The sequence below is a fragment of the Populus alba genome, chromosome 13 (assembly GCF_005239225.2).
Source record: "Populus alba chromosome 13, ASM523922v2, whole genome shotgun sequence".
In the NCBI taxonomy this organism is placed as follows: domain Eukaryota; kingdom Viridiplantae; phylum Streptophyta; class Magnoliopsida; order Malpighiales; family Salicaceae; genus Populus; species Populus alba.
Genome location: NC_133296.1, coordinates 6,524,489 through 6,552,404, shown reverse-complemented (window position 1 = coordinate 6,552,404; position 27,916 = coordinate 6,524,489). Strand labels below are relative to the sequence as shown.

Here is a 27,916-nt window from a genome sequence, read left to right as displayed (position 1 = left end):
AATTAAATTAAAAAAGGTTGCCAAAGTAAAATAAATTGCAATAAAAAAAATAAAGATTAAATTACTAGAAAAAAAAATAAAGGATGAAATTGTAAGAAAACTTCAATTCTAAAAAAAAAAAAATAGCATTTAAAAGAATATTAACCAAATATGATATATAATAAATTGAAAAGGGTTGAAATTAAAAAAACAAAAATCTAATTTTATGAATAATTTCAAATAAAAAAAAATTATTATCAAATTGAATGGTTGCTTTATGACACGCAAAAATCAAGGTGAATAAAAGAGAGAGAAAAGTTTAATGGTGACAGACCAGAAATCATAATGCCACACTTGTTGCCATGGGAGGGAGAGGCCAAGGAGACGATTCCAACTATACATCGAATTTCTCCACCATCACTTACTTTATCAGCAGCCTTTTTCCTATTTTGTTACTTAACAGCAACTCATTAACATAAAAGTTGGACCTGGGGCTGGATTTATATCTGCTGGAAAGCTACATTATTCATTATTTAACACGTGTCTTCTTAAGAAAAAATAACCTACCCAACTCTGTTCCATCTCTCTTTCAATTTCTGACGAAGACAAGATTCCAATATTACACAGAGAGAAGTGCTTGAAAACATTGTTTCTACTCATTTAAATCACTGAAGTAAGATCTACAGCTGTTTGCGATGATTCCATCGAGTAAATTTTCTTTTTAAGAGATACATTACGTGATTCATCCATATTTCCCATGGTGGATCAGATGCAGTGTCAATCTGTAATGGTAAATGAAAACCTTTGATGTATATACACTGACTAATCCTAAGCCTACATCTAACTCAGCAGGTCACTAGTCATGAATGTTTTCTCTCCCACTTACCTTCCCGTCTTCCATCTCGTTCTCTTCCCTCTCTCCGCTCCATCACCTGCCTCGACTTACTCCCTCTGGATCCATGCCTTTGTGCAGACCCAAATCCAACAGATTGCCCATCAAATGCTGTCATCGAATCTGGATCCCCAACACTGCCAGTGTCACCAGAGTCCTTGCTTCCTTCAAAATTTTCTTCATAACTACTGCCACAGTCATCTTGACGGTCACGAGATTGAAGAATGGTTGGTGGCTGGCCTGAAAATGGTCGAGTGCCAGACAACACAATCGCTGGCGTAGCCATTGATGAACTAGTGGCAGTATCAGGCTGCAAGTTGCCAGCATTTGTTCTTGCACTCCCTTCATTACTTGATCTTCCATTTTCCCTTTCTCGGTACCTATCCCGAGGCCGACTGCAGACAGAATTTTTTTAAAAAAAAGAAAAGAAAACACAACAGTCAAAATTATTGGCGCTAAGGTGGGCACCACCATATCATCTAGTTCTATAAATCTTTCATTTTCTCATCAAGGAAAAGTTTATCAAAGCAAACATTTTGCAATATATGGTGGATTGAATGATAATGATTTGTTAGAACTACATACAGTTGGTCATTCAAAATGCATTTGGAATAACAGAATCACAAAGAGCTCTTCTTGATTGCTACAGGAAAAAAAATGATAATCTAATATCATTGATCTTGAGGGGGCCAGTTCCTTCTGCACTCGTCAATGAAGCCTAAAAATTTGAGATTTGATGAGCAAGTGTTGAAGAAACTTGCCCTCCTACCAAAACCATTTAGTCAATAATAAAGAACAGCTCTCATTAAACTGGAGGTCAATACGTGCTTGTAAAACCCTTTCTCAACACCCACCCTATGTATTACCTTGTTAGTCAAGGAATAGGCGCTTCTTAGATACAATGGTAATTTTATAATACAAAGGGATTGGTATGGGCAAAATACACTTCGGTACCCTGTGGTTTGGCACATGAAATACACAGGATTATGGTTTTACAAATGACACTTTACTAGATATGTTATACTTCCTTGGAGAACAGCCTTATTCCATTGACTGAAAGTTAACAACATACACCTGATATCACTTTCAGTTTTCCTATAGGAGATTAAATCCTACATTTAATAGAGTGGAGATCCCCCCTTTTCCCGGTTTGGAATTTGTAATATTCAGTCCAGCTAGTCTAGAATAGCTGGAAAAAAGAGAGGAGAAACTAAGAGTGGGGAAGCAAATGCAGAAGTGAAAGCGTGACTCAAGATCCTGGTAGTCATGGTCAGAGCTGACATGTTGACCAATCAGAAAGCTTTCCAAATTGATGGTGACAATGAGCAGTACCAGAAATAGGCCATGGGAGTTTGGCCGAGGGAGGGTGTGATTCCAGCTTCAGATTTGTCAAAGTAACCAAACCCCTTGGGGCGGGGCACAGACCGATGCTAAGCTTCATATTTGTGGATTGCCGTGATGCTTTCTGTGGTTGCTCTAATGTATATTAAGTAGACTAGGGTTTTAATACAGAAGGAAATTAACAAGCTGGAGATGTGCATAGAAAAAGCAGGGAAGTTATGGTGTGACTTTGCAAGGCACCTAGCTGAAGGAGTTCAGGATAATTTTCATTCCCAGAACCTGTCTGTTCAGATTTGCACCAAACCATTGTACTTCAAAATGTATTTTGCCAGTGCAGTTACTCTTAAAGGTACTACCCATTGGTCATCTTGCAAAAAAGGGTTCCAGAAATAATTTACAAGCAAGTACTGAAGACCGAGTTCCATCAGTTCTAGTGGTGCCTCTTGATTCTTACAGAAACTGTATGGCAATAGAGGACCAGGAAGCTCTACAAGAACTATTATTTTGATCCATGTTCTTTTCTTCCTCAATCTTCCTTTTTCCTCCAATCCATTGCTCCGTTAGAATCAAGGATGTGAAAATGTGTGTATTGTTTCCCTTAAATATCACTTAGCTTTAACAAATGGTGTATGAAATATACCTGCCATGGGTGGATGAAGGAAAGTCACGCCTTGATGATCGTAGTCCAGATTCAGCCTGCTCCAGTTCACGCTGAAGTTCTCTCTACATGCAAATATGTACTTAAGTTAATTTGCTTGTACTTATGATATGACTAATACATGTCATTCCTAAAGCATTAAAGACATGAAAATCTTAAAAACTGTTGCAAGCAAAGTTGAAACAATGACTCATTAGCATACAATCAATCTAGTAAAGGGCAAATCAAACCATTATAAAAAGGGGGCGGATTGGCAAACAATCACACACACATGGCCAGGGAAGACCTTGGCAAACCATCCCCCTACCCCTCCACATGCACACACGGACAGGGAAGACATTGAAGATCACAATATTCACCATACCTTTGAACTATGGCATGACAGAAAACAAGGAAAAAGGAAAAGGAAACAAGACTTCAGAGCAAACAACATTTTGTCCAAAAGATCTTGCAATATTGGGTCTAACTAATTCTTGACGTGTGTTTAATTAAATCTCCATATGGGGAAAGAATTGGGACTTGGGAAGGGTCTTGCCTGTGTTTGCCTCTCCTTCTCCATGTCAAGATTGTGTCGGAGCTCCCTAGTTTTTGCGCACTCAAGTTCCAGCAACCTCTGTCTCTCAATCTCTTTTTCTGCTTCAGCAGCCTTTTCCCTGAAAACACATTGAGTGCTAGCTGTTAGTGACAATTCTCTCTCAATGTCCTCTCCATTGAATTGATCCAATTTATGAACGTATGTAAACCTATCAAGTTCACGCAGAAGTTCCTCTTCTCGTATAGCAGCCTCTTCTAGATATTTCTGACGAGCACGTCTCACAAGAAGCTTCTTTTGCCTGCGGGCTACTATGTCTTCTTGGAGCTTGGACTTTTCTCTGATTAAACAGATGGCAACACATCAGCACATAACATTATGGGAATTTGTCACTTGTTCAGCAATAGGGTTTTGGTGCTTGTTGAGGAAAACAAAAGATGTAAAATTAAGCTACTCTGCATGCTAATTTCGAAAATACACAAGATGATACACTTCGTGAACAAATCAATAGAAAGTGGAAACCATTTCAAGACACATGGATATTTTATACAGTTTAGAAAAGTAGAGCACAATGTCCCTTTTTGTGGCATTCACCAGACAATGTTCTTGCAGGTTTAAAACTATCTCTGGCTGAAACTGAAACACCATAAACAGAAATCATGATGTAAATGACTGTTAACAACATCTTGTCAAAATACTTCTTCTACTTTGTCTTATAAACTTCCTGAATGAACAATGTTAAAAAGGCTATACAGTATTAAACTGAATCCATGTAACCATGAAACATCCAAGCAATAAATAGAATGAGCATCACAAACATGATATGAATTTAATTGTCCAGTCAATGAATGCCAATTATGTAGTTTGAGGGTATTCCACGTTACAGTTTTTTCCTATTTTCAATGAATTTCTTATCCCAGACTATAGCGGAAAATAAAACAAAGTACATACAGGGAGCGAATGCGATCCTTGATTTCCTGAAGGCGGTTATCCTCTTTCACAGAAGCTGGACAATAAAAGGTTGGAAGACTATTAAATAACAGCAGTAAGAAAGAAATCATTCCAGAAGTAGATTTTCATTTTCAGCAGCTAACAAGAAACATATGACTATAAGGGATGATAATCATCACCAGTTATCCAAGGAATATTCCTCTCCTCTTTGGAATCTTTTGATGATTCTTGTACTGCGTGTTCTTTTTGAAGAATTTGTAATTCTATTTCAGCCTCTTCTAGTTCCTACAAAATATTCAGATTAAATAAGTCTATCTTGTCAGTTGGGATGTAAAAACACAACATACATGCAATGGTTGAACATATTTACCATTGCCTCTTGGTCGATTTTCTTTGAGAACATATCAAAACACGATTGAACTGAAGTTAAGTTGGCAAGGACCTGAATAAATTGACTTATAAATAATTAGCAAGTAAAAAATAGCAAGGAACAATTAACTCAGGCTATTAGGCAAGCAAAAATATTGAATGATGATTAACATGGTTATTTATTATAAAAAGTTCTGGATTAATCAAGTGCTTGTAATCAAGACAGGGCCTTAAAAGTGCTGCTTCAACCTGATTGAAGATGGAGTTTCAATACCCTTCACCAGCGCAAGGAGCTGAACTAAGCTATCATAATTAAACATTTATCTTACCTGAAGAATTGATTCACGGGTGCTCCCAAAATCTGGGTCTACTTGTTTTGAGGGATTTCTAGAGAGCACTTCTTTCAGAACCTTGCACAAGAAAACCAGCTCAATAAATTATTAAACTGCTAAAAAACACTAAATGCTAAATTCAACTCTTCAAGAGAGAAGAAACTTTGCAAGTCTAGTCAATATGCTAGAACTCTTTAGATATATTCTGCCTTAATCCGTAAGAGCTTTCAATATGTTTATAAGAGCAGTCAGGAAATTTGCCAAGGCTTAGCTGAATCCCAGAACACACCTCTTTTGCTTCATCCCCTTCATTTCTCAATCTACACAAGACTTCACAAGCATTTTTCTCCAGACCACCAAGCTTGCCTTCTGCAAAATAAGGGAAACCAGAGAGCAGAAGAAAAGAAGTTACATTAATGAACAGGTATCACATTGGTCACATTTCTATTATACTGCACAAAATAACAAAGGGATATACCACTTCTTGACAATCCTATGGTCTCTATATTCCTCCATATATCTTCAGATATCAAGGAAATGTCTTCAGCAGGAGAGTACAGGCAGGCACCAGCAAAAAGTGCCAACGAAAGCTGTAATAATGGACCTTCACATGTTGGATATGTAACCTTTCCCAGAACATGGAGAGCACTATCAGCTGCAGCAAGAAGGGATTGTAACTGCTGCCTGCCTGCATATGGCATATAAGCTACAAGAAGTGCCAAAGCGCGAGTCTTCAAAGGCAATAAAGAATCAGATGATGCCAACAAAACCACCTGATCCCAAGTATTTGACACCACAAGAGACAGAAATGACTCAGGAACTGAAAGAACTAAGTCTGGTGATAGTAACTTATAACTAATGGTATTAGACTGTATAACTGGTTCTCCATGCATGTCTTGGCCAACCAATCTACCCAAGTGCTGAAGAACAACAAACCGTTGCTCAGGCTCAGGATGACCCAGCAGTGTAACAAACAGATCAGCAAGATGCCCATCACTCTCATGGAGATTATGGAAACCTCTTGCAAACAGCATAGACAACCATTTATCAGATTGCAAGCGCCAAGATATTTTTGGTGCACAGCAAGAAAAACTTTGTATTACCAAACAGATGGTATTGATAACATTATCCAGCGGAAAACAACAAGGTACTCCAAGTAGACAATCAAGCATGAGAGAAGCAACTTCCCAGCAATGGCTTTCCTGGAGCTTCATAATGACTTCAGCAAGTGCCTCCAGACCAGTCCTCCAATGAACTGGAAACCAGTCAACAGGCTTGAACGCAAAAGAATTTTCACTGCCATTCTCTTGAGTGTTTTGAACTTGCAGCACAATTGAAGATAAGCATCTTGAGTACATTAAACACTGAGCTGATGTAATAGTCAGCTTCTTTGCCAACCGATGATGTAGATTCCAGCAGAGCTCAATAGTTGGATTAAGCTTGGCAATGAGATTCTCTAAGTCATTAGAAAAGTCTTCTATTTCTTCAACAGATAAATCACAATCCTTCTGCTTTGAGGCTATATCATCAAAGATATTACTTTCCAGCTCCTCGGAAATCTTGGGTGGACAAGAGCTATGGAAGACATCACTGAGAAACCACAAACTAAGTTCTGTTCTACTATCACTAAGTGTTCCTGTGCTAGTATCAGAAACATGGGGCATCTGCAATTTGCAAACACCAAAGACTCTTAATGTCTTGACTAACAAAATCTTGCAGCTTACCAAAATAGTCTGAAATGCACATAGGTAGTCATGGAAAGAAGAGGTTGGCTCAAAAGAAGTAAAATCCGCCCACAAAATTAAGGACTGTAATATTTCTCTTCTACGCTGAAAAGACAAATCACCAAAGACAGAAGCCAGAATGAAAATTGTCAATGCTCTGCTGTAGTCCTTTCCTGCTGTCAGATCTTGACTCTCATTTTTCTGTCTAATATCAATAAAAAGCTCCTCGAAGCACAGTGACTCAAAATTAAGACATGAATCATCAACTAATTTTTTTTCCTCAGCAGATACCTTGCATAATGAATATGAAATGATAGGCTTCAGCAGATGCATTATTGATTCAAGAAATGACACACAGCAATAAGAGGCTCTACAAAGGGATACCAGCACTTGCACCACCCGAGGTATCTCTGGCACCATTGCTTCCATGTGCTCGATTATGATGGCTTCTAAAATGTAAAGTATGATTGTCTTGGCATTCTTCCCAACATAACCTTTCAAATGAACATAACTATTTTGAGAAGTAATTTGGTTCTTTTGAAAAAATGGCCAGGAACACAAATCAGAAAACCAGCACAATATATCAGGCACAACACTGGATGAAAGAGATCTCAACTGCAATCCAACAGCCTCCAAAATGTTCTCCCCAAAAGATTCAAAATGCTTTCTTAAATTTGGAAAGAATTTACTGAGATCAGGATAGATGACATGAAAAGACTGGTCTCCATGCTGATCGGCAGCTTTAGACCTTTGGTGAATCAGCATATCTTGTTTAATTCCTGATTGTTCAATCTTATCATCTTCGTATTTTTGGTCAATGACATTATCTATTACTGCAAGCTCATCTGCAAATATAGATAGTAAATGTGTAAGTTGTGACAGATCTGAAGCAAGGAAGAGCCGCTCCTCTATATACTGTTTTGCATTTCGAGATATAGCCATCCAACCAAGAAACCTAACAAGAGGAGAAGCACTGCAAGAAAATGTAGGTATTCTGTGCATCCAGGCTGATGGTGAAATTAAGTTTCCACACCGAAACCCACTATTGATATTGACCACAAAATCTGAACCTTCACCGCCACTTGAAGCAATTACCAACCTTTGAAGCAGCATCCACCGCCTTTGCACCCCATGTATCTTTTCCGGATCCAGCCGCAGATTGCCTTCTTTTAACTGATAATAGAGCGAGGTTAGCATCCCATTAAGATGCTCAGCAGATTCTAATATGAAATCAATCACTTCTTCAGGAGCACAGTGGAGCTGTGTGGCTGAGTGCAACAAAAAGACAAGACAGTGCATAAGAATTTCATGCATGGAGTGTTGATCTTTCTTCAGTCGCTGAATAAGAAAACTACACAATAAAGCTTGATTTTGTCGAACCAATGTAATTGCATCTGTAGATTGTACATCAAGGGGAGACAACTTTATGACTTGTTGGACAATTCCATCAGGGTAGTAATCTGATGTCCTCTGAAACTTCCTGTCTAATTCAGCAGCCTCAAGCAGTAGTTGAAGGACAATCTTGTCCCTTTTTTTTTTCGAGAAGAGCTATTGTTTCCAAGTCACAACTATTCTTTTTACAAGCATTCCGCAGCTCTGAGATTTCATAATTTTTTCCTTTTTTATTGTCACCAATGTTAACAGGAATCACCTTTGGACTGGATCTGAAAGACATCATAAAAAAGGGATTGACATAACATTCTGCTGCCAGAAGCAAAGCATCAATAGCAGCATCATGACCTTCAATGGTAATCTCATTCTCTGAGTGTAGGTCCAAAGCCAAACGCTGATATTCAGAGGCCCTAAGCTCACAATCACGGTAGTTTATAAGTTGAAAATAGTCTGCTTGCAAGTTACAGTATTCTGCAATGAAACCACAATCTAACACCAAGCCATTCTGCAACTCGTCAACAATTTTTTTTTCAATTACATGGTTCAGCTCTGAATTGGCATCCTTGTGGTTGGAATCCAAGATATGTTTGTTGGGACTGCTTGAAACATTTGTCAGAACTATGGTCTGTAGCTCTTGAGGAGCAAAAAGAAGACTGACATCTTCGAATATATCCATCTTTACACCTGCATCAGAAACATCCACCTCATCTTGGTTATTTGATTTTGAAGAATCTCCCCCTTGGCGAACCAGGGAAGCGTGGGAGGAGGCAGTTGATGCTTCATGCTCAAGGCTTTTAGAAACAGAAGACTTGCAAAGATCAATTTCAGGAGGCAATTGCATGTGAGGTTCCAATATTGAGAGAAGTACACTGCAAAAAACAGTGTGAATCCACTATTAATCCAATATAACAGGCGCATATCATCTGATGTCTTAATTCACAAGAAGAATATGAAACAAGAAAATGATTCAATATTTTGAATGAAGACTAGTGAAATTTGAACCTGTTGATAGTTGTTGATTTATTATTTGTCACAAGTTATATAAAATTAAGATATATCCATGAGCTTTCTATCAATTTTCTTTTTGTTGTTTTCAAGAAAAACAAGAAAAGTTTGGTTTTACTTAAGAATAAGACTCTATCACCATCACGATGCAGGTATCTGATACCTAGGGGCAACTGATCCACGCCTCCATTCAGATTCCAAAGAAGGAAGAACAGCAGGCTTTTGCACTGCTGTACGGATGACATTCAGGGCAGTTACACAAGTCTGCTCCTGCTTTTCCAGAAAAGTGAAAGAAACATCTCCAAAAGCTATTGTGCTCTTCAGTGCATAGATGGCAGGATCGAGAAAAGGCTCTAGCATCTCCAAAAGAAAGAGAATTTTGTGCTTCACTTCCTGAAAGTTACATCATAACGATAATAAGAACGCCTATCTTTTCTTCAGGGGTGGGAGTACTTTAGTTAAAATCCCTAGTTTTTCTTTCCCAATTCAAGTTGTCTCCCTTTACTCTATTTGAAACGGGCACAAAATACACACCACTATTAACGACAAGAAAAGTAGCAATAATCACTGCCGCATTAGAATAATTAGGCGAAACGTGGGCGGCATTCAACAGTAAGAATCTCCACAGCAATTATGGAGCACTAATCATTCATATTCAAGACAGCATTCAAATTTAACCATTGAGAGAGACTAATGTTCATGAGTTTCTTTGTCAAAATTTTGGGGCACTTGGATCCACAAAAATATATAACAAACAAGTAACACAACCACTAAAACATGACTGGGTACCTTATACTTCCCTAGTATATCATCCATGTGCCCAGAAAGGGCCAGCACAATATATTTGAGGGCAGCACGGGCTCGGGCCAAAGAATGACGAGCACCCTGAAAAGCATAATGAAAAAAACCTAAAACCTCCAATATACATGTGGAAGAAAAAGTAGTCAGCAGCAAATTATGAAATAAATAGAAGAATAACCATATAGTGCATTAGCAATTTCCAGTACACATTCTTAAATGTTTATCACAAATTTAGTTCTGCATACATAACACATTGCACAAACATGAGTGGATACCATGAACATCTTAATATATAGTAGAAAATGCAACTATATTATAAAATATGATAAATATATAATGTTATCCGACAACAATCAACTTGATTAGGATGACAAACCTCCCTAATATTATCTGTTATTCTGGTTAATAAAAAAGTTAAAACAATGCTTGTGACAGCAGATCCAGCAAAGATATCTTGATTTGGAAGAAACTGGTATTCCGTTGTAAGAGTCCATCATATTGATCTCCTGGACTCAGATATTTTACTTCCAAAGGAATAAAGCAGTGAAAGTTCATGCACATAAGTATGTTTTCTCTGCTCAACAAATTGCATAAACACAATAATGCAAAGAGTGATACACACACCTGAATTGTGCCCAGAAGGTCCTCTAGAAGCTCTACAGCTAGGTCAACCTATATCATTATCAGTTCAAATCAGGATATCATGAACAAGATAAGTATGTGAAATAAGAAATCAAAAACCAAACTGTAGGCTACAGGTGCACCACCAACCTTTGCAATGACCTGAGCCATCCAAGGAGCTAGGACACTTGAACACAGATCAATTAAAATGCATGCAGCCTTAGCCTGCAGAAGAAGTAAACCTTATGGTGGTTGGTTCCTATGTGAGCGCATTGAATTTCAAGGAAAGAAAGGAATAAGTACTTCTTAGAAGCAATTTTGCCAATACAGAGGGACAGCTGTATTATAGCACACACCAGTAAATTCTTATAGTCCCATTTAGTGCCTTGAACCATTAACACCAGACAAATTGTGTTTGGGATTGTCAGAGTTGGGAAAAGACAAGTGGAGCCAAAACATACACACTCAGTTTTTGACGATTTCCAAAACCATGATTTTGGAATTTAGAAATCGATCAAAATGTGGTCTTGGAAAATTCACAATTTGGTGCTTTTTAAAAACCAAACTAAGATGCAGCACATTTGTTGCCTAGCATGTTACTAGAGAGGTAAAAAGACACTTCAGATTTGCATCCGAATAGCCAAATTATGTATAGATGTAACCACTTAACAATTTCAATTCAGCCACTCAATCACCTGTCCATGTAAGCTTGATGAGAAACCCAAACCAAAAAATGCATCATATTTGCAACCTTACATGTTAATAGAAAGGTAAAAATACCCTTTAAGATTTGCATCTGAATGGCCAAATTATGTACAGGTGTAACCACTTCATAATTCCAATTTCAACATTCAGTCACACCACTGTTTATGTAAGCTTGATGAAACAAAGAAATTATAGGGTAACTTCTCTCTCAGTTAAATGAAAACAAAAGGCTGACATTATAGAGAAAAGAGAGGTCACATGCTATGAGGATAGGAAAGAAAATTGAGAATGACGAACATGTGATGGTGAAAATGATGATAAATATCCAGCACAGGCATGAAGAAGTGGGTGGTACAATGTCGAAGACGATGTAGCTACAATCTGCAATCATAACCACAATGGTAAGCACAATACAATCTTGAAATGGCTTTCCAGGAATATCACACAGCACAGAAAAGAATATGAAAGATTAAAAAGTTAATGATAGCAGCAACTGTAACCTGAGAAAGGGCTTGCTGCACAAAAGGCTGTTTCCATGGGGAAAAGTTGTCATCAAAATGATCACCAAGGCTGCTCACAGATGGACGAAGTGCTAAGAAATCACAAAAGAATATGCCAAATTCAGCAAGGTAATCTCAAGAAAGTTGGGTGAACAATGGTTTTAAATTCTTGAAGATGAAAATGTTGGAATACAACAGAATTGAAAACTAACTACTGCATAGCCAGCAATTAAATGACCTTCTCATGATAATGAGACGCAATACATATAAGGTAGGTTTAGATTACACGAGGAGTAACTCATAGGTTAACATCATACCATAACTTTCTGCAAAAATCTAACTGCCCTCAAGCCACCATTAAATTTAATGTTCTGTCGAGCATTTTCTTATCATGGGTGTTGATTTTCAAATATGATGTTTTAAAGTATTCCATTTATCTAATAAAAATTTCATTTCTGAAAACAACAAAAAAAAAAATATTAGAGGAGCTATGCAAGTCAAACTCCAATTGGCACCTGAAGATTTTAGAAATTAAGAAAATGATTTACATTGCTTAAAGATCAAAGCTAACAGTTAGATAGACAAAATACTAATTGCATAACAAGTTTTACACAGCAGTTTGACTCTTTCTCCAGTAAATAATAATCTTAGGCTATTGCTTGGCTCTGGGGTAGAAAACTAATAATTAGAGTTTGACAAGATAATACAAAGGAAAAATAACACATACAAAAAGAAGACAACCTCCAAGCAGAATATTATTATTTTGGAAGTTGTACGAGATAATATGGAAACTCGGATGCTAAAACAACAACTGCAAGTTAAGAAATTCCAGTACAGATGGTCATTATGTGATACTTGACCTGGAAGTAATGCCTGTACAAGTGGTAAAGCAGACCAAAATTCAGAAGTGTTCTCTGCCAATTTGCGGCAAAGCAAAGGCTGCAAAATACACAGAAATTGAAAGAAAATTCACTCATACGAACGTAGCAAAAAGAAAGACATCAAATAATGGTTAATTAAGGGTATTGTATCAATAAAATTGAAATCAACCTGTGACGCACAAGCATAAAGAACATGTAAAATCCCTTCTTCCACCGCCCCTATATCAAGGACACTAAGAATGCTAGAGTCCCAATGATCATCAGGTATCTGGAATTCTTCTCCAAACAAGCTTGAGTAATCAAGAAGTGGAACAGGATTAGATAATTCAGATTTTGATGTCTCATCCATGACAGATGCAACATCACTGGCAGTGGTTGATGTTTCTTGCACTGCAACAGGCTCTATAAGCTTATGCAGAATTCTAGACACCTAAAATAAAGGGAATCTATCAGTAAGTTAAAACGTAGCGCCTGTAAGTTGACAGTAAAGCACTAACGTGTAAAGAGGCTAAGATAGATCCATTACCATTCTGCAAACAGTGCCCAGATCAGATTCTTTATATGTCTTTCTCAGCAGCACAAAAATCACATCAGGTCGGAATACCATGGAACTAGAAGTGGATGATACAAATGAAGAAGCGCTCCGTGATCTTCTTGGCTGCAAGTGCAAAAAGGTCAGACACACCATCTCCATTCAAAGAAAATTTAAAAGAGAAAAAAAAAAAGGTCCATTTGAAAAGCAAGGTGCAAGGGAAATGCTTAATACAAGATTAATCAGCAAGATAGTTAGAAAAACAACATTGAACAAAGACTCATCCAACAACATTCAACCCTATATATATGAACATGTAGTTTCTCAATCCTTCAGGAAACTTGAAGTTGTCAAACTGCTGACTGACTATGCACATCAAGCCAAAGCAAAACATAACAGATGACAAAGAAACAAGAATATCAGATGCTACCTCAAAGTTAGAAGAAACAGTTAAGGAAGATGATGGTTGATTGCTCTTAAGAACATCAAGATCGGAGATATTGCCTGAACACCTCGCAGTTTCTCTATAGTATCAACACAATAATAACCATTGAGTTAGATTACTCCCATGATATGTGAGTGTGTCCAAAAGGAAAATACATCTTGAAGATGCTACAAGTGCAAAAGAAACAAAAAAACCATCAGAACCAAACCCAAGGAAAAAAATAAAAGATAATTGTAAGCAAAATCATTATATACAAGAAAATTTGCCAAGAAGCAGATGAATGGTGATAAAAGATAGGGAAATAATTGGATGTGCCAAACTTGGGACTTCTTAAAATTCACAAGGAAATTGGAATCCTTTTTTTGTGACTTCCAGGAGCATGTACTCGGCAAAAGGCTTCATAGCAAGACAGTACATAGAATCCAGGCATCACTACTTTACAAATCTCCAACCATAATGATCAGCTCAATTGGGGTATAATTCTTTGAGAATGAAGTTCCTAAGTATACAAGAGGTCGAAGAGGATGAGGACACTTCTAGGCTCATCCCCCCACAGCACAAGCATCCATTCTTTCCACAATGCCAGGACAAATCCAGAAAAGTCAACATAATTACCCTTTACTCTCATCTGCCAGAAATGAAAATCCACTACCATAACACAGAAATAAAACAGAGAAGACCGATAAAGCTCAAATGACTGTTATTCACTCTAGTCAAAGCAGCAGTAGAGGTAAAAATAATAACAATTACAATAAGTATAATTTATTTTCAAATCCTTAAGTTTTAGTTTGGTGAAATTTAAGTTCATCTGCTTCTAAAACCACACAGGAGTCCCTAACATCTAACCATGCAATGAAATATCACAACCTCCATACTCCACCTTTCCTGCTAAAATATGTGCACTACAAAGAATATTATAATGGTTCTACAAGCACATCATTTAAATTTTTAACTGTGCCAAACTTTAGGAACTTAAAGACAAACTAAGCTAAAATTAAATTGATTGAACCCTAAAAGGAAAAGAAGAAGAAAACCTTAAACCAAAGTGATTCTTTACACATTATCGTTCCGCACTTTAACTAGGGGGGTTTCTGTCGAAAGCACTTTAATTGCATGAAAAAGTTTACTGTCAAGTTCCCCATTTGGATTTTGACTACTTCTATTTCATTTATTTTTTTTCATGAAATTCAACATTAAATTTAAGGGCTAAATCTGCGTTTACAATTTAACTCTCACAGAAAGCTTAGCTCTTTAAAGCCATGAAGTGGGACACTCTTAAAGCATCCAACAGTAGTTGGGGTTGAATTAAATCTTTGATCCTGTAGAAGCACTATCTAGAACTTGAAAAACATTGGATGAAGATCTCTAGTTGACCTTACCCTTGGTTGCCCCCAAAATTTAAACCAGATAGCACATGCATAGCAATAGGTTTTATGGATAGCTAAACCCTAATGAAACCTTAAGAAAAAAAAACTAGGACAAAAATATTCCACAGTTACCACTAAATATTATATGACTAAAATAGCTAGATATTGAAGTTGAGAAACAAAATATAATATGATATAATTTCTAATTATTGAAAAAACAATTTTTTTGAAATTATTCCATTCATCCTCCAACAAGCAATGTGTTGTGAAGGTGAAAAATGGTTCAGTGACGAGGCAGAAATCATTGACACCACTGACATCATTTCTACATTTGCAATCACAAATTTCTCTTGAAACAATTAGAAACTTAATTATCCTGTTGTCAACCTCAGTTGTACTATACATCATTGTTTGTAATATAAACACCACAATGATTACAAACCTATATTTGGATGAGAAAGACAAAATGCCAGAGAAGAATAGACATAAGGTAGAGAAAGCAGGAAACACAAAAGCTTTGGAAGTGACATCTCTTAAAAGGTTGTTGAAAGCTAAAGCTTAGAGCATGCATGGAAGATATTTAGCAAGTTAACCAACCTTTCATTCACAATGTGAAGTATTGGGTACAATGGACCAGCAAGCATTGCAAGAAAACGTAAGTTTTGCTCAGGAGCATCTAAGAAGCTGGTTAAGTCTGCCTGCAAAGTAAGGAAAACAGTATGCTAATCTATAATAGCAGATAAACAAAATTAGAAATAACAATAAAAATCAAAATCAAGTTCCTCTGCAAAAATAAGCAAATACAATACCTCAAGTTGGGGAAGGAAGACAAGCAACCGGTTTGTTATGTCTTGAAGCAACTACAAACAACAGCAGTCAGAAGGCAAGGAAAAATGATAATCTGATTAAAGAAATACATCTAAATTGGAGATTGTATAAATAACGTGATCCACCTGAAGATGCATATCATGAGCATCTTGCTTGTGTGATATAATGTTTGGCAACAAGTGATTAACAACTGGTAGAAACTCCGGTTCAAGACCAGCCACCGAAACCCCAATCAGCTGCAAGGAAGCAACAGCACTAACTTTAGCACCAATAAACAGAGATCAAACAGTAATTGCGGAGCTAGTAATGAAATTCACTCGAAAGTTACATTAAGCAATTCAGAAAAGGGTGAGTAATGAAATTAACTGAAAGTGAGTCAAGACCATTAATATCAACCAATACAAAATCTCGAATATCTGAAAATTACAAAAGTTTTAAGGAAAAATACTTTAATCCCTTATTGTTAAGTTTGTTATCAGTAAAACAATATTTATTTCCCATGCCTTATAGAAGAAATCAGTGGCTGGCACGGGACTAGATAGTTCAAAAAGGCACTAACTACTAGATAACAAAAATGAGCTAAATCAAAAGAGAAAATGAAGCTATTATATGATATTATGATAACACGGTGATCCAAAGCAGAAAGGGCAGATTAATCCTCATATACCTGAATGAAAAAAATAGCTATGGGATTTCCCCGTAAGCAAGATATCCGGACATAGCGACATGGAGTGTAGTTCATAGGGTAAATCATATCACGACGAGGCGCTTCACATCTTGGCCGAACTTTAACAAATGCCTCCGGCTAGTTATACAGGGAAAAAAAATCATTACCACGCTCTACAAGACATTCAATACACAAAAGGCACAACAACAAAAAAAGCTACCTAAGAAGTTTCCGGATCGAATTTTAAGAAAGCGAGAAAGAATACTCCTAGCCTCTAGTTTCCAGCAAACATTCTAACAATAAAAAACATAAAAACACCAAAAAAAAATAGATGAAATGCAAGCAAAACCTAAATGGCTGGTCTACCTTATAACGTAAACCAACTGCAATTTCCCATTCAAGCACCGACTTGTTATATATTCGAATATGCGATAACAAACAAGGTTCCTGAAAATCAAAATCAGAGCTAAAAATTGAGTTTATGATTATAGAAGAAGATGTTATTGAATTGAAAAATGACGATTGCATACATCAAGTTCGAGAAGGATCCACTCTTTGGTGTTAGTGGCAGTAGACCAGTGAGAGCGAAGGTCAGTGTCGAGGACATGAGAAGCTTTTTGAGAAGGAGATTCTCTTGACATTCCTTTCACTTTGTAGCTCAGTGCTTTCACTCTCGCCTCCATTTCTATCTCCATTTCGATTTTCTTTTCTTCTTGGTTTTAGGGTTCCTAATTTCTTCAATCATTCCATTTTAGGGATGCCAGAGAACGACGACGATGACTCTTCTTTAGATACTTGTACGACGATTTTCTTTACTATCGTCGGTATCAAAATAAATACATATCAGTCCCTAAGGTTTCATCTTTTGTTATATAAATACTTGAACGTTTAATCTCTCAATTAATCAGTTTATATTTTTAAAAAAAAAAAAAAAACAATGTCTCCTTAGAACAGTTATGGACAAAGAAGGAGCATTATAGTCCATTGACATTCAAATTAAAGGTGAAAATATCTTATTGAAAGACCCGTTTGGAATTTAGATCTAACTTCTTCCTTTTTGTTAAAATTTTAAAAAATTTAATTTTAAATTAATTTTTTATTATTTTTAAATTTTTTAAATATATTGATGTCAAAAATAAATTTTAAAAAATAAAAAATATTATTTTAATATATTTTCAAGCAAAAAATATTTTGCAAAACAACATTTACCATTTTTTCAAACACTCACCAAAATAGCTCAACCAATTAAATTCTTAATAATATATGATACTCTTATTTGGATTTATTAAATGACATGCTAGAAATAAATTAAATTGAAGTTAATTTAAAAATATATATTTACTGACACATGACCCGCGCGATGTCGCGGGTCATTTTTTTTTATTTAAAAATATTAAAAAAAACAAAAATTTAAAAATCTTGGGTTTTTTTGCAAAGGCCATACCCAAGAATCTTGGGTTTGACTGCAACGCCTGACCTAAAAGTAATATTTATAATATTAATAATAAAATTAAACTTGCATGACTTAAGTTTAAGTGAGCTTGACTGCAACACCGGACTCAAGAATATTGGATGTGGGTATGACTATAAGGTCGTGTCATAAAAGTGTGATAATTAAATAGACTAATTAAAAAAAAGAAAAAAAATCAACAGGAAGGAAAAAACTAATGAAGAAAAAGAAAAAAAATGAATTAATTGGGTTAACCCTTCAAACCAGGTTATCCCGTAAAACCTGGGATTCGCGTCATGAAAGTTTGATAACTAAATAGAAAACAAATGACGGGTTTACCCATAATTATCTGGGTTAACCCCTCAAACCAAGTTAATCCGTCAAGCCTAGGATACGTGTCATCAAGGTATGAAAGTCTGATAATTAAATAGAAAGAAAATTAGCTTTAACAAACTAAACTAAATGATAAAAATAACTCGTCAAATCAGGTCAACCCATCAAACCCGAGATCCATATCATAAAAATCTGATAACTAAATAAAAAAAAATTTAATATTAACAAACTAAATCAAACAAAAAAAATTCATGAAAAAAAAATAAAAAGAAAAAAAACAGCTAATATTGTAGTAATCCATATATTTTTTTTTTTTTTGAAAAAAGCTACAAAGCTAAGTTTTCAACCAGATCAATATAAAAAAAAAAAAAGCGACAAAGATTATTATTATTATTTAAAAAATTCAATTTTGGGTAAAATAAATGAAAAACAAAACATGTAAAAAAAAAGAAAACAAAAGAGGAAAAAAAAACACGTGGGGAAAGCTACATTGTCTTAAAGAAATAAACAAAAAAACTAAATTTTCAACCAGCTCAATAGTAAAAAAATAAAATCAACAAAAATAATTTTGAAAAAAAAATGTAAAAATTGACAATTTTGGAAAAAAGAAAAAACAAAAAAAAAACATGTGGGGAAAGCTAAAGTTTGATTATTATTTAGCTCAACATTAAAAAAATAAATTCGATAAATATAATTTTTTTTTTAAATTTGTGGGGAAACACTATAGCAAAACAAAAACTATGTAAGGGAAACACTGTAGCAATTCATATTATTTTAAAAAAAAAAACTATAAAGCTAAATTCTCAACCAACTTAATATAAAAAAAAATAAAGTCTACAAAGACCATTTTGAAAAAAAAAATAAATCATAAAAAAAAAAAAACAATGTATGAGAATATTATAGCAATCCACAATGTTTTTTAAAAAAAAAACTACATAGTTAAATTTTCAACCAGCTCAATATTTAAAAATATTAGTAAAGATAATTTTGAAAAAAAAATAAAAAAAAGAAAAAAACAAAGACAAAGAAGTCAATTTTGGATAAAAAAAAAAAGAAACAAAAGCAAAAAAAAAAAAAAAAAAACTAACAGTGAAAAAAAACTGCTACAGGAAAAAAAGAAAAAAAAAACCAAAAGCTGCTGCAGTGTCGTGGGTCATTTTTTTGTATAAAAAATATATAAAAAAAATTAATATTTAAAAGTGTTAGGTCTTTCTGCAAAGCTATACCCAATAATCTTTGGTTTGGCTGCAACACCTGACCTAAGAGTAATATTTATAATATTAATAATAACATTAAACTTACATGACCAAGTTTAAGTGGGGGTGGCTGCAATACCAGATCCAATAGTCTTGGATGTAGGTATGGCTGTAAGGTCGTGTCATATAAGTGTGATAATTAAATAAATTGATTAAAAAGAAAAAAACAAAGAAAAAAACCAACAGAAAAAAAAAACTAATGAAGAAAAAGAAAAAAAATATGAATTAACTGGATTAACCCGTCAAATCTGGAATTCGCATCATGAAAGTTTGATAACTAAATAAATAAAAAAATTAACGAGTTTACCTAAAGTTAACCGGGTTAACCCATCAAACCAAGTTAACCCGTCAAGCCAGGATACATGTTATGAAAGTCTGATAATTAAATAGAAAGAAATTTAACATCAACAACTAATCAAACAAAAAAAAATTCATTAAAAAAACAAAAAAAAATAAGACAGTTAAATAATATAATATATATAATAATATATTAATAATGAGTAAAGTGAGGCGTGAAGAAAAAACAAAAAAAAATAAAAACGAAAAAAAAATAAGACAGTTAAATAATATAATATAATAATATATTAATAATGAGTAAAGTGAGGCGTGGAAAAAAAAAAAGGCTTTCATTCACTGATGCATAGGAGGCGTGGGGAAAGCTACAGTGCTTTCCCCACGCGTTTTAGAGTTCTATAATATTGGCTATCTCAATCTCCCTATAATGAAATTGTTTTTCAAATATAGAAATCATTAATCACTCTCTTTTATCTAAGGATTTGTTTGGAAGTGTGGTTATGGTTGCTTTTCAAAATATTTTTCATATCGAAATGTATAAAAATGATATTTTTTTTATATTTTTAAAATTATTTTTAAAATCAGCGCATTAAAACAATTCAAAATATAAAAAAAAATTAATTTTTCATTAAAAAAAAAAACATAGCCTAATTGTTGTTCACACTTTTCTCCTCATCTCATCGTCATTTTATAGTTATTTCTTCACTCAAAGCCCTTGAACGTAATCCTTTCTTTTTAAGTGCAAAAACTCAATCAATGTATATAAGATTCAAGCATTGAAATATGTCTAGATGGTTTTTTATGTTTAGTTGCGGTGAATGATTTTATAATGGTGGTGGATTCGTATTTGTAGATTTTGAGAAGATATGTGATTTTGGATGTTAATGATGTGAGTTGGCTAATTTATGAAATATGGTTTTATAGGATCAATTTTTATAAAGATTAGTTCTATAATGGTGTTATTTAGTGAATTTAATTGCTGGATTTTTATGGTTCTGGGATGAAATTACTACTTCATATATTTCAAATTTCTAATCTTCTAAAAGAGGGATGATCATTTCAAATGATTGAATGTTGATGAATCCATTTTTAATAATAGCTATAGACCATCTTATTTTTTATTTTTTAGTGATGTATTACTTATGATTTTTGTATACATTATCCAATAATTTTAATAGTATTATCTTTTAAAGGATAGTCATCACTATTTCTTTTAAGAAAAAAGTTCAAATTTACTATGAATCTTAAAAAAAAAAAAAAATCAACAACGGTCACCAAACTACCAAAACTATAATAGTTTAAACTATTTTTAGTGAAGTTTCACAAGTTTATCATAATTTATGACAGGTATAATAAGTTAGAGTTTAATTTATAGTTATCCTTAATAACTACAAATCAACCCCAGCCCATAATATTTTTTATGGAATTTTAGTACAAATAGTTTTTCATAATAAATTTATCCTATAAAGTTGATTGCAATTCAATTGCCAATCAATAAAGCCTTAATAACAAGGGACATGATCATTGATAACAACATGGTATGCATCTATTTTTATACATACTAAGTACTTCAATAAGCAAGTGTGCTAAATATTCCATTTAAACTAGGTTTTATTATACATTTTATTTTTGAAATAGACTATATGTAATTCGTTGTATGCTTATTTTATCCTTAGAGATGTAGTGTTTGTTTGATAGGTATAAAAAAAAGTTAAGTTATCAAAATTAACAAAGTAAAAAAATTTAGTTTTATGTTCATGCAAATCATATCTAGTAAAACTAAACATTAAAATACATTGTTATTTAGCAATCTTAAGGTTTTACCTCTATTTGTTTAATGTTGTAATTTAGTTTAAAGCTTTATGTATTTCTATGCTAGAAACTCAATCTAATCTAGTTTGTTAACTTGTATGCAATTTTAGTTTATTTGCTTTAATTAGAACCAAACTTGCATATAAAAAATGAACTAATAATGAATTGTGATTTTTCCTAACAATTTTAAGTCTAAAACATTTGATTTCTAATTGTTTACTTATTTAGTTTAGTTTCATGGTTAATTAATTTATATTTTTGTTACTTTTTTTTTGTACACATTTATCTATTGTTTTAGAATAGTCATTTTGTCTTAAACCTAAGAAATGGTTATGATAACCAATGTTGTTTTGATAAATACTACAACAAATACTGCTTCGGTAATTAAGATTCCACCATCATCTCTTGTAGTGCATGATGAGAAACCTAAAAAGTTCATTGATTTTAACTTTAAAAAGTGGTAATAAAAGATGTTATCTTATCTAACTATCTTGAACTTAGCGAAGTTCTTGCTTGAAGATGCGTCAAATTTGTCAAATGATGGGTTTGATTCCATTATTATGACAAATATGAACACATAGAATCATAGTTGTTTCATATATAAAAAGTACATCTTAAATTATTTGGATAATACATTGTATAATATGTATAGTTTAATCAATAGTGTAAATGCATGATTACAAGCTTTGGATCGAAAGTACAAAGTTGAATATGCTGGCATGAAAAAGCTCATAGTCAATGAATTTCTTGATTTTAAGATTATCAATTCAAGGAATATAATTAGCTAGGTTCAAGAGTTTTAACTCATCTTGCATGATATTCATTTTAAAGAGGTGGTTCTGAGTAAATCTTTTCAAGTGAGTGTAGTTATTAAAAAATTAGCATCATATTAGAAAGATTTCAAGAACTACCTTAAACTATTTAGAATATCAATGGATAAAAGTGTATGTCTATAAAAAAACAAAGGTGAGGAAATACACAAATTAAAATATTTTTGAATAATTGAAAGTTTGATCTATGTTATGAGCTTAATATGACCAAATATTGCATATTTAGTTAGTAAGGCAAGTAGATTTATAGTAATTCAAGTATAGATAATTGAAAAGTAATAAATTGGTGCTTGAATATTTAAGGTATATCTTGGACTATGATTTTTACTATACTAGATACCTTACGGTACTTGAAAGGTAAAATATGTTCAAACATAGTGAAGCTGTTATATATTAGAAATCCTATAAACAAATATGTATCGTAAGATCTATGATAGAATCATATTTATAGCTTTTGATAAAACTAAAGAGGAAGTCGAGTGACTTTGAAATTTTTTAGATGATATTTCATATTAACAAAAAGCCAGTATCAACGATTTATGTCCACTTTAATAGTCAATCAACAATTAAAAACGCACAAGGTAGAATGTATAATGGTAAGTTTAGACATAATATTTTTAAACACTTGTTATTGAATAAAATTATTTCTATTGAAGTCAAAGGACACTATTATAAATCCAATTACTAAAGGCTTGATGAGAGAACTTGTGTATAGTTTATCAAAGATAACGAGTTTAAAGACTTTAAAGAAAAAATAATGCCATGATGATAACCATACTTAATTGATTGAAGATCATAGGATATATATTCAAATAGAAAACTAAGTCATGTTACATCCTTAGTAAAACTCGAGAATAATTATTCCATGCTCATTTCTTTAATAATAATAATAAATAAATAAAAAGATGCTAGCAATAAAGTGACAAAAGGGTGATTGTGCTTTTAATGAATTTCATATATTGGTTTACTAAGTAAAGTGTATTATAATACTTCTAAGAAAAGATCACTTGTATGAGCGAGAAATGTGTTTGTTTCTTCGAGAATTCTAAAAAGTTAAATTTCCTAAAGTACTTATAAAACATAGAGTTATTTATAGTCAAAATGAACACAACCATGAGAATCAAAGAAAAACTCTATAAAGAGAATTATATGAGTTTGAAGCATTAATGACACGACCAAAAGCTTGATGTCTCTTCCCAAGTGCAGGAGTGTCGAAGTAATAAATAACCCGGCAAGACCGGGGTCGAACCACAGAGAGGTTAATTGTATAAATTAACAACAACAAGACAACAACAACAACAACAACAATAATACTCAGTACGTGGCGTTGTTATACCTGAGAATGATCTAAAGATCGGGTCACAGGTTTCCAGCCTATATACTGACTTTATGAAAAGATCAAAGATATATATTATATAATATAAACAGAATGTAAATAATAATAATAATAACAATGATAATAATAATAACAACAGAAGATGAAGAAATTAATGAGAACTTTGAGATAAAAGATTAACGTAAGGATTAAACAGTGATAAAAACAAATGTCAAGGTTAGAGAATCCACTAATGGTACTTCAAACAAGTATAATATAAACTCTTATTACTCAATTGGAAACCACACATAAAGGAGGTTCCAATCAGATTATAAATTGTTAACATGACATGATTACATTAATTATCTTATTCGAATAAAGCTAATACTTGTAAATGTTGGCAGGCATTCATGATTATAACTTATGTTAACAACAAATCAAGTTCCTTTCATAGCTCAGGTGTCGGTTAAACCATACAGTATGGGCTATGAAAGTGCCAAGTATTTGTTGTACCAAGTGTTACACAACATAAATCTAGATTAACCATTTAACAAGCAAAGTATTAAAGTGAACAAGATAACAAATATAAAACATGTTAGTATCCAACGTTAAGGTCCATGTTAAGTTTATATTATACTTGTTCTTACACACCATTAGTGTACCCTTTTCACCTTGACATAATTAACTTAGCTGGACATAATAAAAGAAAGAAACATAAATGAACAAGACAAGAACATAAATGAGAAAGAAGTTAACTAGACAAAGGAAAGGAAATGAAGTGCATAAACTTGATATTAATGAAAGCAAGACATAAGCAATACAAAGAGAGAAAAGCAAGAGCATGATCTTGATCTGAACACCAAGATGCCTCAATACATGGTAAGTGCCTCCTTTTATAGGCCAAAATTTGGAACTATTGATTTGTTGACTAATTGATGAGTGGGTGGCCACATCTTGACTAGATAACAATCCTTATCTTCTTGTCTGATCAAGACGTCATTGCTAAACATCATAATTTGCCCAGAATCCTCAAGAATGTTCTAGGAAATTGTCTCAGCTTTCCAAAAAAAAAAAAGATGAGGTCATTTGGACTTCTAGAACTCAAGATATGGGCTGAACACTAAATAGTGTTTGGGCTGCAGGACAGCTTCGGACTTCTTCGTTGTTCCTTCAATTTGGACTTCAAAACGACCTTTTCAAATCTTGGGCTCCTCATGAAAGTTGTAGGCTTTTGTCTTACCTTTCCATCCATATAAAGTGGACCTAAATCCGAAATCTAGAGCTCCAGATATGATCCAATTACCGAGCAATGTTCCGGTTTGGACTGCACCGACATCTCTTTTCTAAGTTTGGCCATCTCTTTGTCCTTTAACTTTCAATGCTTAAACTCATCAATCAATCCTTTTATTTATGTGATAGTCCTGCATTTAAAATGAGCATTTACCATAAATTAAGGTATCTTATAATATCAAACTTGTTATTATAAAACATGCTTTAGTTAAGGAGTTATTGATACTTCAAGTGCAAAATGATGATATAAAACCTTGATAAACATGCACTTTTAAGTACTAATCACCCCCCCCAACCAGCTTATTACTAGTCCCTAGTAATCTAAAGCGTTAAAATAGAGAAACAATTTGCAAGTTCCACAAAGCAAGGCATTCATCATTCAACTTCCATTAATCTATCCAGATAAACAAACTCTCATTAAATTTATATTCCTGCTTCATACTTCGTAAACAAGATATTAATAAACCTTCTTTTTGTGTGCTCAATGAAAACATAGATGATGGGGCTTTTGTTGGAAGAAAACAATATTATGTTCAAATGTTTAAGGTGAACTTCCTTGGGTTGGGATTTTTTTTTTCTTTGTTTTTTTTTTCTTTTTTTATTTATATACACATACAACTTAAACACAATGTATCTTTAACCCATGTAACGAGTTTTAGGCTAATGACTCCCAGACCAGTTGGTCTTAGGGCATTAGGTGTTGAGACACCCCTACGAGCTTAACAACTCGGGTTGCAGATACTGATACGTAGATAGTGCAATGTTTGATTCCCTTAAGCTTTTCTCCTTAACCCATGTAACAAGCTTTGGGCCAATAGCTCCCAAGTCAGTTGACTTTAGGGTATTAGGTGTTAAAACACCCCTTCAGGCTTAATTGCTTAGGTTAGGGAGGCTACGAAACCAAACTTATCCACGTTTTATTATCATCAATACTATCTTTTTTTTTTTTTTTCTCTTTTTTTTTTCTTTGCAAATTATATACTATCCTTTTCCCTTAGTTGTTACTTCAACAAAAAAACATAATTAATGTAATAATCCAATGTGCAACCCACAATCATATGTTTAAAGTGTGTGTGTGAAAATGAAGGTTTAATAATACTTGTTAAATGAGTATAGGAGCAGAATCAAGTGATAACAATGTGAGAGTTTGTAAACCTGAATATTTCAAGAAGTATTATGATAGACCTTGGTAATGAAACTTACTAAGATGCGTCTCTAGAGTCAATAAAATTGATTCCATACTCTGCCATCCTAATAACAATTTTGTCAAATGGTTTTAATAATAGCAAAAACAGTTAGCAAGTTAGTATTTTTTTAAAAAAAAAAAACTACTACCCTCTCCCCCCAACCAAAACGAGACATTGTCCTCAATGTTCGAAGGTAGAAAGATAGAGTATAAAAGACATCACCTGAAACAGCGAACAATGACAAACCTGAAACACACTTAAACAAACATAAGAAGTAACAAAACAAAATAATATGCTATTAATAAAACCAAAAGACACAAGGTTTCACAGATGAAGGCTCAAACCTAATCTAAGCTTTTTACGGCTTTCCTTAGTTGACCAATCTAGACGACTCATGCAGGGATCAATGACAGGGATGAAAGATTGTAGTTGGTCAATCAATTGTTCAGCAGTAGCAGCAGAGATTATGATTCGTCGTGCCGAAGATGTTAGAAATTCCTGTTCCACAGCTTGATCAAGGAAAGACAGCAACTTATCATAAAAACCATTAACATTTAACAAACCTATAGGTTTATGGTGAATGTGTAGTTGGGCCCAAGATGAAATATGAAAGATCTCTTCCAATGTGCCCAGACCACCTGGTAAGGCAATGAAGGCATCAGCATGGTTAAACATGGTATTCAGTCGGTCAGACATTGTTGGGACCTGTAGTTCCTCTCCAATTGTTTTTCCAATGATGTCCCCAGTTGCTAAAGCTTTGGGGACAACCCCCAAAACTTGACTACCTCCTAAAAATGCAGCCATTGACACACCTCCCATTAACCCCAAGGCTGCCTCCCCATACACTAAATGAATCTTTCTCTCAGCTAGTACCCGACCAAGATGATTTGCTGATTCTAAAAACTCTTTTTCTTTCCCAGAACTGGATCCACCGAAAACACAAATATTTCTTATATGATGACTTGAGGAACCTGCCATTTCTACACACTTCTATATTTGATGAATATATGGGATGAGTAGAAATGAAGGGAAGGAAGAGAAGAATTTATAAGATGAAAAAGTGAAAATGCAATCATACCACCTATATGTAGGCCAGCTGTAGTCTCACAAACTCTCTCTCTCTCTCTCTCTCTTTATTAATTATTTATTTTGAAAAAAGCATGTATGTACAGGTAGTTGTGATTGTGGCTCACATCTTCCCTTGGTTTTACGTCCAAGAACGGCTTAAACGCCCTCTATGGGTCGGGGATAGGCTTCCCATCCAGTTTTCTTAAAAACTGGCAAACAGGGTCTTTTTTTAGTCAGATTCCCAAGACTAAGTCGATCATGTTCTTTATGGAATTGTGGCCCATAAATCATGAATTACACGATGCACATCTCCACTAGGATGCGTCTCAAGGGTCAACAAAAGATTATCTAAAGACCCCTTACTCAGGCCATCCTTAATGAATTGTATCTTATCTTCACGGTTTACAGATATCATTCCTAAAGAACGACATGTCGTATTACAAGTCCATCTGGCACATCGATGACAGACTTTCAGTCGTTTTGCACGACGTTTCTTTGCAAAAGTGCTTTTTACCTGTTCCAGCCATGTGTGAAATGAAAGAATTTGGATGACTCACCT

The 27,916-nt window shown here is 33.9% G+C and overlaps 2 protein-coding genes across 2 annotated transcripts; both read right to left on the bottom strand.

The window, feature by feature from the left end:
- Positions 1 to 449: 449 nt before the first annotated feature.
- On the bottom strand, positions 450 to 8,277 carry LOC140954150 (uncharacterized). The gene is made up of 10 exons (XM_035050649.2): positions 5,533 to 8,277; positions 5,344 to 5,423; positions 5,052 to 5,132; positions 4,724 to 4,795; positions 4,533 to 4,638; positions 4,354 to 4,408; positions 3,614 to 3,742; positions 3,406 to 3,523; positions 2,853 to 2,935; positions 450 to 1,266 (listed from the first exon to the last, which is right to left on the bottom strand). The coding sequence occupies exons 1-10, from the start codon at positions 8,090 to 8,092 to the stop codon at positions 840 to 842; spliced, it is 3,711 nt and encodes a 1,236-aa protein (XP_034906540.1). The 5' UTR covers positions 8,093 to 8,277; the 3' UTR covers positions 450 to 839.
- LOC118042905 (uncharacterized) lies at positions 8,277 to 17,332 on the bottom strand. The gene is made up of 17 exons (XM_035050650.2): positions 17,053 to 17,332; positions 16,889 to 16,969; positions 16,523 to 16,660; positions 15,981 to 16,091; positions 15,837 to 15,887; positions 15,625 to 15,725; positions 13,646 to 13,739; positions 13,210 to 13,341; positions 12,853 to 13,113; positions 12,663 to 12,741; positions 11,803 to 11,894; positions 11,600 to 11,683; positions 10,748 to 10,822; positions 10,601 to 10,648; positions 9,965 to 10,060; positions 9,339 to 9,568; positions 8,277 to 9,039 (listed from the first exon to the last, which is right to left on the bottom strand). The coding sequence occupies exons 1-17, from the start codon at positions 17,215 to 17,217 to the stop codon at positions 8,277 to 8,279; spliced, it is 2,601 nt and encodes an 866-aa protein (XP_034906541.1). The 5' UTR covers positions 17,218 to 17,332.
- Positions 17,333 to 27,916: the final 10,584 nt, after the last annotated feature.

What these genes read in the sequence shown, in the direction of transcription:
- LOC140954150 (XM_035050649.2), bottom strand. Translation starts at nt 8,092, where the DNA reads ATGCATGAAATTCTTATGCACTGTCTTGTCTTTTTGTTGCACTCAGCC. An exon ending in AAATCGACCAAGAGGCAATG is followed by an intron (nt 4,639 to 4,723) that starts GTAAATATGTTC and finishes AATATTTTGTAG; the next exon opens with GAACTAGAAGAGGCTGAAAT. An exon ending in AGAAGGAGAGGCAAACACAG is followed by an intron (nt 2,936 to 3,405) that starts GCAAGACCCTTC and finishes ATTTGCATGTAG; the next exon opens with AGAGAACTTCAGCGTGAACT.
- LOC118042905 (XM_035050650.2), bottom strand. Translation starts at nt 17,217, where the DNA reads ATGGAGATAGAAATGGAGGCGAGAGTGAAAGCACTGAGCTACAAAGTG. An exon ending in CTCATGATATGCATCTTCAG is followed by an intron (nt 15,888 to 15,980) that starts GTGGATCACGTT and finishes TGTTGTTTGTAG; the next exon opens with TTGCTTCAAGACATAACAAA. An exon ending in TTTATGCTTGTGCGTCACAG is followed by an intron (nt 12,742 to 12,852) that starts GTTGATTTCAAT and finishes TGTATTTTGCAG; the next exon opens with CCTTTGCTTTGCCGCAAATT.